Consider the following 12,066-nt stretch of genomic DNA (forward strand, 5'->3'; position numbering starts at 1 on the left):
GTACTGGGGATAGAACCCAGGACCTTGTGCATGCTAAGCACACGCTCTACCACTAAGCTACTACATCCCCCACATACAATATTGTTGTCTACATTCACTACACTGTGCATTAGATCGCTAAGACTTAGTTACTACTCATTGCAAGTCTGTATCGTTAAACAACATCTATTCTCCTCTCCTACCCTCCAGCTCCTGTCAACCATCACTGTACTCTGTTTTTATAAGTTCGGCTTTTTCAGATTCCCCATATAAGTGACACTGTGCAGTAGTTCTCTTCCTCTGTCTAACTGATCTCACTTAGCATAATGTCCCCAAGATCTAACCATAGTGTCATATAACCGAATTTCTTAAATGCTGTTTTCTTATCATACATCTCTTGCTGCATTAGAACCTTGGAACATACTGTCAGTCTTTACTTTTACTATTTCCAAGCAGTGGCCATCAGCAGTCTGCATAAGGGAAAAGTGCCCATTAGTTGGTAGGTGAAGGGGAGATTAAACCAGCACTTGCTGACCACCCGCTCCACGTCAGAGGCTGTCTGACAGGCTTTACATTTTGCTGTTCACTTTGACCCCCTGAGACAGGAGTCACATTTCTAAATGGGCGTCACTACACCTTACTCATTTTAAGATGAGAGAGAAGTCATGAAATTCACCCCAGGTCAGTAGCCAACGAAGCTCCAAGGCCTGTGCGGCTGCCAGGATTCCCTGTTGCCCTGCCCCATAAGCCAGATTTCTAATAAGCTCATTTTGGGTGCCCCAAAGTCATTTAAATGGTCCTGTTGCTAAGAAATAACTCTTCTGCAGTCTATAACTATAGCAGAAAACTTTCAACCCATCAACAGATTCAACTTCCTTCTCAACTACAGTTAACACTCTTGGCTTTCTCTCTAGGAGAAATCTGAACTGAGGGGGAAAAAAAGAACTCCCCGTCAGCATCTTTACTGATTGCCTTCTCTAGCCCAAAAGCTTGCTTTACCTTGCATTACTTTTCTGCAGTCTTTTTACTTATTCAAATGTAACAGAGGCATTTGACAAAATGAGTATCAAGTATAGTATAAAATCAAGCAATTCTGCAGAGTAATAAATATCTAGAATGTTTAAGGAAATTCAAGAGAATGAAGCAATATCAAACCCATGCTTTCTGACTGACAAAAAAGGTTCAGGGTCTCAAGGAAGATGTGGGTAATGCACAAGGCATACCACGGGGCTGATAAAAATGCTCAAACAGTTGAAGATTTGGCCCTTTTGATCCGGTGCTTGTTACCTATGAAAACGATAAAGTGTTAAGATTTAAATAAAGAGAAAAAATTTGATAAAAAAAGAGAACTGGATGCACATATTTTAAGGGAAACACACACAGGGACAATCAACTATGTTTTCTCATCTTTCAAGAGAAGCTGGACTCCAACAATACATTTTTGGCAAAACAGTAACTAGTGATGAGCCATTGTGCTTCTAGTATGATGAGAAAAAACTGCCAAAATGTTCAACAAAAACTCAACCCCAAGAAAACACACATCACGATCTTGGGCCAAGATGACAATGATTTGTTTCACGGACGTTCATAAGCACCACAGTTGGAAGAATGGAATGTGAAGGTCAAAAAGAAAAGAAGAATCACATCTAAAGTGTAAATAATAAAGAGAGTTCAATAAATATGAGCTATGAACTAAGAGGCTCGCCTTTAGACGCCCTTCAGGACACCCTCACCCTACTCTGGAGTGGAATGTAGGCTCCTAGAAGGAAGGCCCCACATCTGCTGTATCCCCACTGGGTCCCAGGGCCTAGCACAGAGTCCTACACACAGCTGGTGCTGAAGAGAAATTGGCTGACTGAACTTAAAAAGGGAAAGAAAAGAAAAGAAAAGAAAAGAAAAGAAAAGAAAAGAAAAGAAAAGAAAAGAAAAGAAAAGAAAAGAAAAGAAAAGAAAAGAAAAGAAAAGAAAAGGAAAGGAAAGGAAAGGAAAGGAAAGAAAAGGAAAGAAAAGGAAAGAAAAGGAAAGAAAAGAGAAGGAAAGGAAAGGAAAGGAAAGGAAAGGAAAGGAAAGGAAAGGAAAGGAAAGGAAAGGAAAGGAAAAAGCTGAGACTATTATAAGCTACTTTTGCAGATAAGGAAACGGTAGCTTGAAAGGTTAGTGATTTGCCCAACGTTATTAACACAGTAAAAGGTGGAACTGGGATTCCAACCCAGGGCAGCAATACCCCATGCTGCGGTCTAAGCCCCTTGGTCAAACCAAGATGTGTGATCCTCAGTCACGCAAAATGAGTGAATGTGGGGAACTATGCAGTTGCTGTGAATACCTCCCACAATGGATACTCTACCACAGGGTCTAGTTTTTTCCCTAAAAGTCTGGTATACCCTCAGAAGATTAAGACTGCCACCATTGAGAACATGCAAACGACTGTACTGTGAATTTGGAAGAGGGCTCCAAAGAAAGGGCTTCCACTGTGTTTCCAGCACCGCGGAACCACCATAATGGCCGGTCAGTTTGTTCTACCAGCCCCTGAGGTGTTCCATCACTCTCCTGGCCTCAGCATGATGGTCACATTCAGTCTCACTCTTCTGTACAGTAGAAGTTAGGATCTTTCAGGTTGTTAAACGTTGTTCAACATTGACAGAGAGAGAAAGAAGGTTCGATTCTAATGAAAATGCTATCTAAATAGAACACGTTGTAACCATCACAGAATAGCAATCATAATAAGTTTATTCTATTTCAAAAAAGCCAGTTATAAAATGTAAAAATAAACATCCTAGAACACTAAAAATTAATGTGGAGGCTTTTCTGGAAAGTAATAGGCCATTTTATAATTCAATTCCAGGAGCTTGGCACATGAAAGGTTAACTTATTCAGGTGTTGAATTGAGACCCAAAAACAAGCTTTTAATGGAGAACTTGCCAGAATAACTCTTTGGTCATGACCACCAGAGTCAAAGGCCGGAGTTATATTCTAAACCTTAATTTAGAAGTAAACATTAAAATGAAGATTTCTTTAAAATTCTCCAATAATTTTCACTTTAAAAGTACCAAACTGGCCCATAAAAAAAGCTCACGCTAATTATTCCAAAGCAATCAACTTCTTAAAAACCCTTTATTTCACAATTAGGCTAACATCCCATTAATTTGGGACTCTTATCAACGTATTTATTCTTTGCTCATTACCTATGTGCACATTAAGAGCACACCAATAACACAATACAGGCATTAATATGTAAAACATCAACAAAAGCCATCTGGAAAGCTAATGAATAATCAAGGGATTTCAAATTAAACTACAGAATTTTCCCCTAGAATCTTTAGGACAACACTGTCAAGTTTAATCTATTCACTTCGCCTCCAGAATCAATTTGTCAAACTTTATGACAGGTCTAATCGCTTCCACCTGTGTCTCTAGCTTGACTCCTGACTGGCATGCTACCAGCCAGGGTGGAAATGTAGACAAAGACCCCTATTAGGATCCGGCTGTTTCTCTACTGTGAGGTCACTCAGCCATTAAATTAGTTCCAGCCCAATTTCTGTCCTCTCAGGCCTCAGCTTCAGGGGAGGAGGGTGCGCAGTAGAGCGAGTTAGGGGAGCAGAATCAGAAGGGGGAAAGGAGTTAAGAGATGTCTAGGGCTGACTAGACATGTACGCATAGAGGTGAGGAGCTGGAACTGGTTCCAAAATGTGAAACAAAAATACTAACTTTCTTAAATGATGCTGGCTATTTTCCCCTGTGCAATTTCCCCAAACACTTTTTAATGACTTTATGGGATTATTTTTTCCTTTCTTTCCTTTGCTTGTAGAAAGTCAACTGTCTCCCATACAAAGTTTCCTCAACTAACATGAAACTAATTTACAAAACCATTTCAGCCCTCTGCAGGCATTAGAGGTTACTGAGAGCTAGAAAGACTAGCTCCGTGTAGGATTCTGACCCCAGGATCACTCAAAGGAGCTGAGTTGAAGGTGACTGGGGAGTGTCTTCTGCCCAAATCTCATAGCTGAGGAGAGCAAGGCCCGGGAGGGTGACACTGCCAAGGTTACAGAGCGAGTTGGTGATAAGTCTTCAGTTCTAGCACTTCCCTACCAGACTGTAAGCTTCATGGCATCAGGAGCAACGCCTGACACAGTAACTGCTCCAAAAACTTCACTGACTAGTCTACTGCTCTCCCTGCTGCGCCCACTTCTCTCTTTCTGCCCAAACTCCCGGGCTCAGACCAAGAAGGGTACACAGAACTGCACGGACTGAAATGTGCACTGAGATCTGCTTCTTCTGATGCGCTGTGAGGCAACGTAGGTGCCCTCCCCTTCATTTCATTCTCCCTCCAGTGCCTGATACAGTGCCTGGCATACAGCAGGCACTCCATAAATGCACATTCCATGTATGATGAAAGGAAACTGAAGCCTGAAAAATCAAGAGACTTATATAGTAAGCTTAAATGGTAAGTCTGAAATGGTAAAAAAAAAAAAAAAAAAATTATTTAATAAAGAAATCTAAATTATTCTTTACAAATGACAACCAGCCCATCCATGGCTTGTTTATTCAAGTATGTAAAGAAATCAATGTAAATAAAATTTGTGTTCATCCGGCTTACCACACACTGTAGCTTCACACATAAGTCAGTATCTGACAGCTGCTTGGTACAAGTCATCAAAAAAGATACCATCAGTTAAATAAAAGATGATTCCAAAACTATCACAATGACTCAGTTAGCCAGACTCTGTGCTCCAGGGTCTAGCTTTCCGAATCATGCTTTCCCCACAGCTGAGGGTCAATCATCACTTACTGGGAGATTCAACAAAATGTTTAGTGCTCCTGACCAAGCCAGGGCAGAGTGAGCACCTTGAAGTGCTTGTCCAGCAGGGACGAGAGATGAGCAGTGGCCCATCCACACCCCCTTGTCTAGACCCCACCACCACCACCAGCTCACATTTGCAAATGGTTTCCTAGGTCTGTAGCTGTAGGACAGGACCATGGCACACAGTAAGGGTCACTGGTCCAGATCCAGTACTAAACCCTGGGACTCTATCCAACCAGCTGAGCTAGCTGGTCACAGGAAAACCTACCAGGAAATAGCATGGAGGGGAAAAAAAAGAAAGACTAAGTCAACCAAAATCAGCATTTCATCCAGCATTTCACCCTGACAACAGAGTAGAAAACGCATTTCATGGTTGGAAATATCTGTCAGAGAAAATGACTGGAGTGGGGGATCCAGGGTGAAATTACCTCTTCTGACCAAACTTGGCTGGTGGCACAGCCCAGTCAGACTTCCGGGGAAGTGTCACTCACTCGCGTGGTCTTTGCTTTTTTATTTTTGGAGGGGGGTCCACAGGCCCTAGAGTTACCAGCAAGCAACTACCTTATTTCCCTCTGCTGCTCCTCCCCCCAGAGTTCTTTCTCTCTCCTCTCCTGAACCACTGACACAGCTTTAAAATCCACAGGGTGGGGCAGGAGGTGAAGGCAGTGGTGGTTCATGGCTTCAAGACCAGCCGGCTCTCCTACCCAGAGATCAAATGAAAGCTTTCAATATCCACCTTATGCCACAGTAGTTTAAGCTGGGTTTGTGGTTAAAGAAAAAAATGATGTCCTCCAATAATCTGTCGAAAGAGAACTTTCCAAATCCTCCTAGATTTATAATAACATAGAAAAAGACCTCTAATGACTTTGAGTAAGCAGTGAAATAAAACCAGCGTTACCTGTCAAGTAATTATTTCCACCTACGATTTTAAATCTTGTAAGCACTGAAGCTATCATATTGTATATTCTACTTAATGGCCTCCAGCTATTTTGTTTAGTAGTCTGACAAACAGAAAGTACATGCCTGTGACAAAGACTTCCATCTGTCCTCTAATGCCTAGCCTCCTCTCCTCCTTACTAACAGAGCCCTGATTTTCAGCTAGATTCATGGGTGCCAAGTAAAAAGACCACATTCATTTCCTAGCCTTCTTTGCAGATAGATATGGTCATGTGACTAGGTTCTAGCCCTAGGATAAAAACAAAAATGTCATGAGCAACCTCTGAAAAAGTCCGTGAAGAATGGGGGCACAGCCCTCTTTACCTCTCCTTCCTGCTTACTGGCTAAAATGAGAGAGAATATAAATGCTTGATTCATCTTTTGGACCACCTGCTGAGGGTGACAGAACTCAACTGGGTCCTTAACACTGTGAGCCACACACTGGCCCTAGTCTGTCCATCTTATTTACAGGAAATAAACTTCAAGCCTGTTTAAGCCACTTTAATTTGGGAATCCTTGTCTCACACAGCTGAACCTAATCCCGACTGACCTAGAAACTGGTACCTGAATGGAGGGGGGTGTAGGGCTAAGACCTTGTGCACACCACAAGAAACGGACCTAAAAATGCAGGAGGATCTGGGTGGGGGCAGTTGGCAAGGACACAGGTCCCACAGGTTCACCTCTAATGTACAGTCATGCAGCCGCAAAGCATTAAGTCAAGGGCTGGCCTTTAGTAGCTTGGAAGGTAGACCATGTGTCTGTCTGTCAGAAGCTGTATCATTACAGGGAAAAGCTCTGAAAACTCAAAATGTCAGTGTTTGTCAGAAATAGGAACAACTCCACGTACAGTAAATTCTGTTACCTAGCATTCTACACACTGGTGTGCTGTATGAAGCTAGTCAATACATATAAAAGTACATAAAAGCAGTGTCTGGAAGACAAAAGCTTTCAATCCACATTAGCTATTATTATTGTTATTACAACAACAGACTGAGTGTCCATAAGAATAGTTCTTGTCGGATCAAATATAACGTTAGCCGGAGAAATGTGTTTGGTCTTCTTCCTAGAAAGTAATCATCTGTATGTTTCATTTATCTATCTCATGATCCCTTTGTGGACAATCTTGGGTGCTTTTGATACCAAGGTGACCTCTTCAAGCTACTTCTCTTAAAAAAGGCTACAGCCCCTCCAGGAACTTCGCACCGGGCTCACTGACTCAGTAGGCTGCAGTAACTCTCCCTCTCAGTGTGAGGAAGGAACCCACGTGTGCAGCGGAAGAGGACACACACCTACTATAAGTCATGGTGAGCAGTGACTGCTTATTCAGTATCTGCTCTGTGCCAAGCAGAGAGATTAATCGTTAATCATCAAAGCCATTTCACCCTCTGTGCTCTGCAGAGACCAGACAAGAAAAGAAGGTTCATAAATGCTCCTGAAAAAGCTGAAATGTTTTTCTCTTTTGTAAAAATAAAACCTTTTCACGTACAGAAGGTTCTGACGTCACTCCTGTCAAGCTCAGCTACAAGATACTTAAGACGGAATTTTTATTTTTCAAAAAAAAGATCAGTATCACTAACGAACTTACCAATATTCAAGGGTAATAAAACAGTGACTTTACACAGCATTTTTTTCCATCCTAAAGCACAGGCTCACCAGAGTAGAAGGAAACTCAACCATTAGATTGCACAGGAGCCTCGGTCCACCTCCCTAGCAGGCCCTTTTGGTAACACACTGCCCACTGCCCAGACTCAGCAATCTTTCAGTGTTTCAAGATTGCCCCGACACAAAATATTCTTCACTGTTGTCTACAAAAACGGTCTGGAAGTGCTAGTGGTTTTCTACTGGAATTTCACCTCCCAAAATCTTCTGTTAAATATTGTGTCTGATTTTTTTATTTGGAAAGTATGATTATAATGGGTCATCCTTTCAGTATAATACAGTGGTCACTGGAGTAACAAAAGATTATCACAGAGTTTATACAAGCAAGTAGTAACTGCTCCATCTATAAACACAGGCTTTTTCCTTACCTACAGGGGAGTAAGGGATTGGCAGGAGAGGGTGGGAACACTGGGGGAAAAAAAGTACCAATGACAACACGAAAAAACTCAGTAAAGAGGAACCGTCCATCACCACAGCTCATACTCCCCTTCATACTCCATGCCCCACCCTTGCTAGTCCCCGTATACTAATGCTTTTTCTGCATCCTATTCATATACAAAAACTGCCGTTTCCATAATTTTGAGTATGAGAGTAATGAAGTCCTAAAATTATCTCAACATTTTATATCAACACACTAGCAAATTCCAGAAATTATTAAGAAGAAAGGCCAAAATATTTCCATACGTTCCATATGCTGCATTGTGTATCTGGCTAATTATGCAGTCCCATGGGCGAAAGTGCCCAGAAACTGTGAATCCAGGGGGGGTTTCTGGAGGCTTACATTCCTTACATTTTAGTCCCATATTGAGTGAAGATGCTTTTCTTATTCACTCCCTCCATAATCCTACTTTTTAAACTATCTCAATATGAGTATTAACGAATACTGACTAATTTGGAGTTTAAAAATTCCATTCATCTGTTTTCCATTTTTTAACCTTTACTCAAAGTCCATGAAACAGAAGGAATAAAAGGGAAAACTTGCAATAACAGTAAATTTCAAACATCCAAATGGGATTACAGAGTGCTTTAAAAATGCATTGGATAGGAACATACCAAAACAGGTTTTCAAAGTACAAAGCTCCAATTTATTTCAATTTAACACAGCTCACATGTCGTTCAAATTTACTATCCTAATAGTCCTGCGAAACATCTTAAACTGGTTATAACATCTTAACACTGGTTATACCAACACAAACACAAAAGTAAAACGGTAACAGGAACAACAGTGCCACCTGTTAAACATGTTTTTTCATAATGTTCTTTTTCCCAAGGACATTCTGAAAGGTCCAACTAAAGCAAGAGAGTCACAAGGCACAAAAATACCCCATTCTTTAAAACACAAATCTTTGGTGGAAGAACTTTATTTAACCTCTCTTCCTACATTTTAACTCTTCTAGGACAGGGCTAGTCCCACCTTGCTAATGGGATTATTAAGAGTTACTGTTCTGCATCTCTGTCCCTCTCACCCAGCACTGGTTAGAGAACGATCAACATAAACGGACTCCTCCAAGCAGGTACGGAAGCCAGTCTGGCCAGAACTCACCCATCCAGAAGACTCATCGTGGTAGGTGTCACTTCGGCAAACAGAACTGTTTTCCCAAGTTTCTTTGTCTGCAAATTTTGTCGGTAGATCTCGAAGTCAAAGTTTTCTGATGAGAAGGCCTCCATGTCCGTCACCACAGGTATGGCAGATGGGGTGACTTCTATTTCAGATGTGTAGGATGAAACAAACTTAAGGGAGAGCTTGCTAGATTTTATTACTCCTTCAGGATCCACATGTTTCCCCAGCCACTGCATAAGAGGAACCCGGATTTCCTGTGTCATAAAGAAAGAAGTGGAAAGGTCATAATTTGGCATTACGTTAGATGATGGTAGCTTCTCCTTAAACATGCCATTTTGGTAATATAAGTACTTCCTAATTCATGCCCAATAAAAGCCAGGTTAACATATTCTGAACACTCAAGGTATTACGCAACAGACAGTAAGTACACTAAGTACACTTATATTACAAAAACAAACTTCAGAAACAAGATCCAAGGAAAGAAGTGCATTTCTATTCTATACTATATCCCAAATTCTTAAAAGTCCTCTCCACACCTACAGCCCACTAGTGATTCTCTAGCCTTCTGTGCATTTTACAGAAAACACACACATTTATACTTCCACCCCTCAAGGAAATTCACTATCTCACCTGGGGAAACGAAAAGCTAGGTGAAAAGTCACAGAAGACAAAGCACCAAGATATTAGAGCATCTGCTCTCAGCCTCTGTACAACATCCACCTCCCCTCAAAGACAAGTTGACCACCACCAGCCACTGATGGGTCACCAGCAGGTGAGAAATGAACTTTCACACAGGGAAAGCAATGGGGTACCTAAAGATGCTTTCTCTTTGCCCCAAATGGAGGCTCAGGGAGGGGAAGGCAGAACTACAGGAGATATTACCTCACCCGGTACAGGCCTAACCCAGTATAGCCTCCCAAGAGGCTGCAACTTCCTCTTGGACCCTGGAGCACCGGGGCATCCCCCAGGGGTGGGGCATCAGGGGCTGGGGGGGTGGGGGGACGCATCATCCCGAGAGACCAATGCAAAACATATTAAAATCTGTCAGTTCCAATAAATGCTGAATTGGGTTCCTGGGCCATCTTCATGCAAATGCCAGGCACTTCCAAAGAGATGAGTCCTTCTGTTAACATCAGGGGTCTGTCCCAAAGCTCTATGTGCTTATGAGAAGCAGCTTCAAAGATGAAATTTCACTTAAATTCAATTAATGAACTTTTAAAACTCACTTCCACCTTGCAGAAAATACAGAGGATAGAAGAACAAGTTAAATGGCTTCAGAAGGAAGTGATCAGAAGAAATCCAGAGGGTGAGACAGGCTACAGCACAGCAATCTTCGTGTGTGTAAGGTGGGGGAGTATCCTGGGAATACAATTCTGCAGGCAGCAAGAAAGCAGGAAGAGGACAACACGGCAGTAAGAAGAGGACTGAGAAGTAGCCGCTGGACTCAGTGCAGCAGAGCCCGTCTGGTGGAGGCAAAGCCTAATGGAAAGGTGGAGGGAGAGTAACCACAGGACCTGAGGACAAAACTCTGGCCAGGAGTTTCCTCTAATGGGAAAACAAAGAATAGGGCAGTGGCTACAGGGAGGAACAAGGTCAACACAGGTTCTGTTTGGTTGTTAAACGAGAGAAGTAACAGCATGATTTTTTTGTGATGATGTGAATGTCCCTATGGAGAAAAGGAAACACGCAAACAAGTAAGGGGTAGATGCTAATACTAGCTCAGGCAGAGAGGTCAGCCTTAAAAGCAGAGCTGCTCACCCCGTAGGATGGGTAGGACTCCCACCCACCCTGGTAACACCAGCCCTGCTTGCCCACTCGATCGTGGCCCTCCCTCACTCCTTGCTGGCCACACAGACATGCAGGACAGCCCTGGGAACTGAACTACACCACTGCCGCCCTTTCCAAGACCACCCGGAGGTGGGAGTCCCAGTGCTGGCGACATCTTCTGATTTCCTCTATTTTCTCGGTAAATAAAGAGCATAAGCTAAGAGTGAAAAAGAGGAAGGAGGTGCTGGCGGTTTGGGAAGGGAGGGTGAGAAAATGAAGGAAGCAGGGTAAATCATACGAGCAACACGGAGCATTCAGGGGTCACCTAGGGTTAGTGATTCTGAATTCAAAGGTGCGACTCCATGTTTTTACGCAGTCACGCTCAGCTGCACACTATGTGGGGCAGGCACAGAGGAAGCTGAGGGTGTGTGTGAAGCGGCAACGTGACTGACTGACTACACATGATGCACCAATGGAAACATAAAGAGAAATAACCGAGGATCCTGGCCTAGAAGCTCATGACCCACTGGGGAGGACAGAGAGGAATGCCCCAGGACAAAACAGGACAGGCCAGTGCAGGGAGTGGGACACAGTGCCACAGGAGGGGTGCAAAACAGAGGGCGATCCTGCATGAACAAGCACCAGAAAAGTCATTGGAGGTCAAGCTGAAGTGAGCCACCAGGAGAAACAGCACTAACGTCCCATCTTTGCACAAAGAACCAAGATAAAATTTAAGTGGGATATTCCCTGTTCATTGTTAATCTTTTAATATACACTCTACTGAAGGAAGAAGACAAAATGAATAAATTACAAAGGTAACTCCCTATTACAGATGGAATATTTGTCCCCCCACCCCAGATTCATATGTTGAAATCCTGAAGCCCAAGGTGGTATCTGGAGATGGGGCCCTTGGGGGTGATTAGGTAGATCATGAGGGTGGAGCCCTCATGAATGGGATTAGTACCTTTATAAAAGCAATCCCAGAGAGCTCCCTCACCCTCTCCGCCAAGTGAGGACACAGCCCAGAGATGTGTGTCTGCAACCCAGGAGAGGACCCTCACCAGAACAACCTTGCTGGCACTCTGATCTCAGACTTCCAGCCTCCACAAGTGTGAGAAATAAATGTTCGTTGTTTATAATATAACTACCCAGTCTTTGCTATTGTTTTAGTAGCCTGTATTGACTAAGATACCCCCAAACCTCAAATCTGGCCATTAGTTAGAACCAACTCTGCTCTTTAAACTTTAGTCAGTGCCCTTAAGGCATAAAGTGAACAGATCTGACTTTCCTTCATCACATTCCCCAGAACAGTTGGATGTCACAAGGGCCGCACACAGGCTAAAGATACATCAGTGAATAGGTTAAA

At 42.8% G+C, this 12,066-nt stretch overlaps 1 protein-coding gene across 2 annotated transcripts in view; it reads right to left on the bottom strand.

Moving 5' to 3' along the window:
• Positions 1-12,066, bottom strand: part of HLCS (holocarboxylase synthetase) — a 173,428-nt gene that overhangs the window by 119,430 nt on the left and 41,932 nt on the right. For both annotated transcript variants that reach the window (XM_064475818.1, XM_064475813.1), the window contains exon 6: positions 8,916-9,187. In XM_064475818.1, coding sequence (XP_064331888.1) covers positions 8,916-9,187 — 272 coding nt within the window. The remainder of the gene's footprint in view (positions 1-8,915; positions 9,188-12,066) is intronic.

The sequence above is a fragment of the Camelus dromedarius genome, chromosome 2, assembly GCF_036321535.1.
Source record: "Camelus dromedarius isolate mCamDro1 chromosome 2, mCamDro1.pat, whole genome shotgun sequence".
In the NCBI taxonomy this organism is placed as follows: Eukaryota; Metazoa; Chordata; class Mammalia; order Artiodactyla; family Camelidae; genus Camelus; species Camelus dromedarius.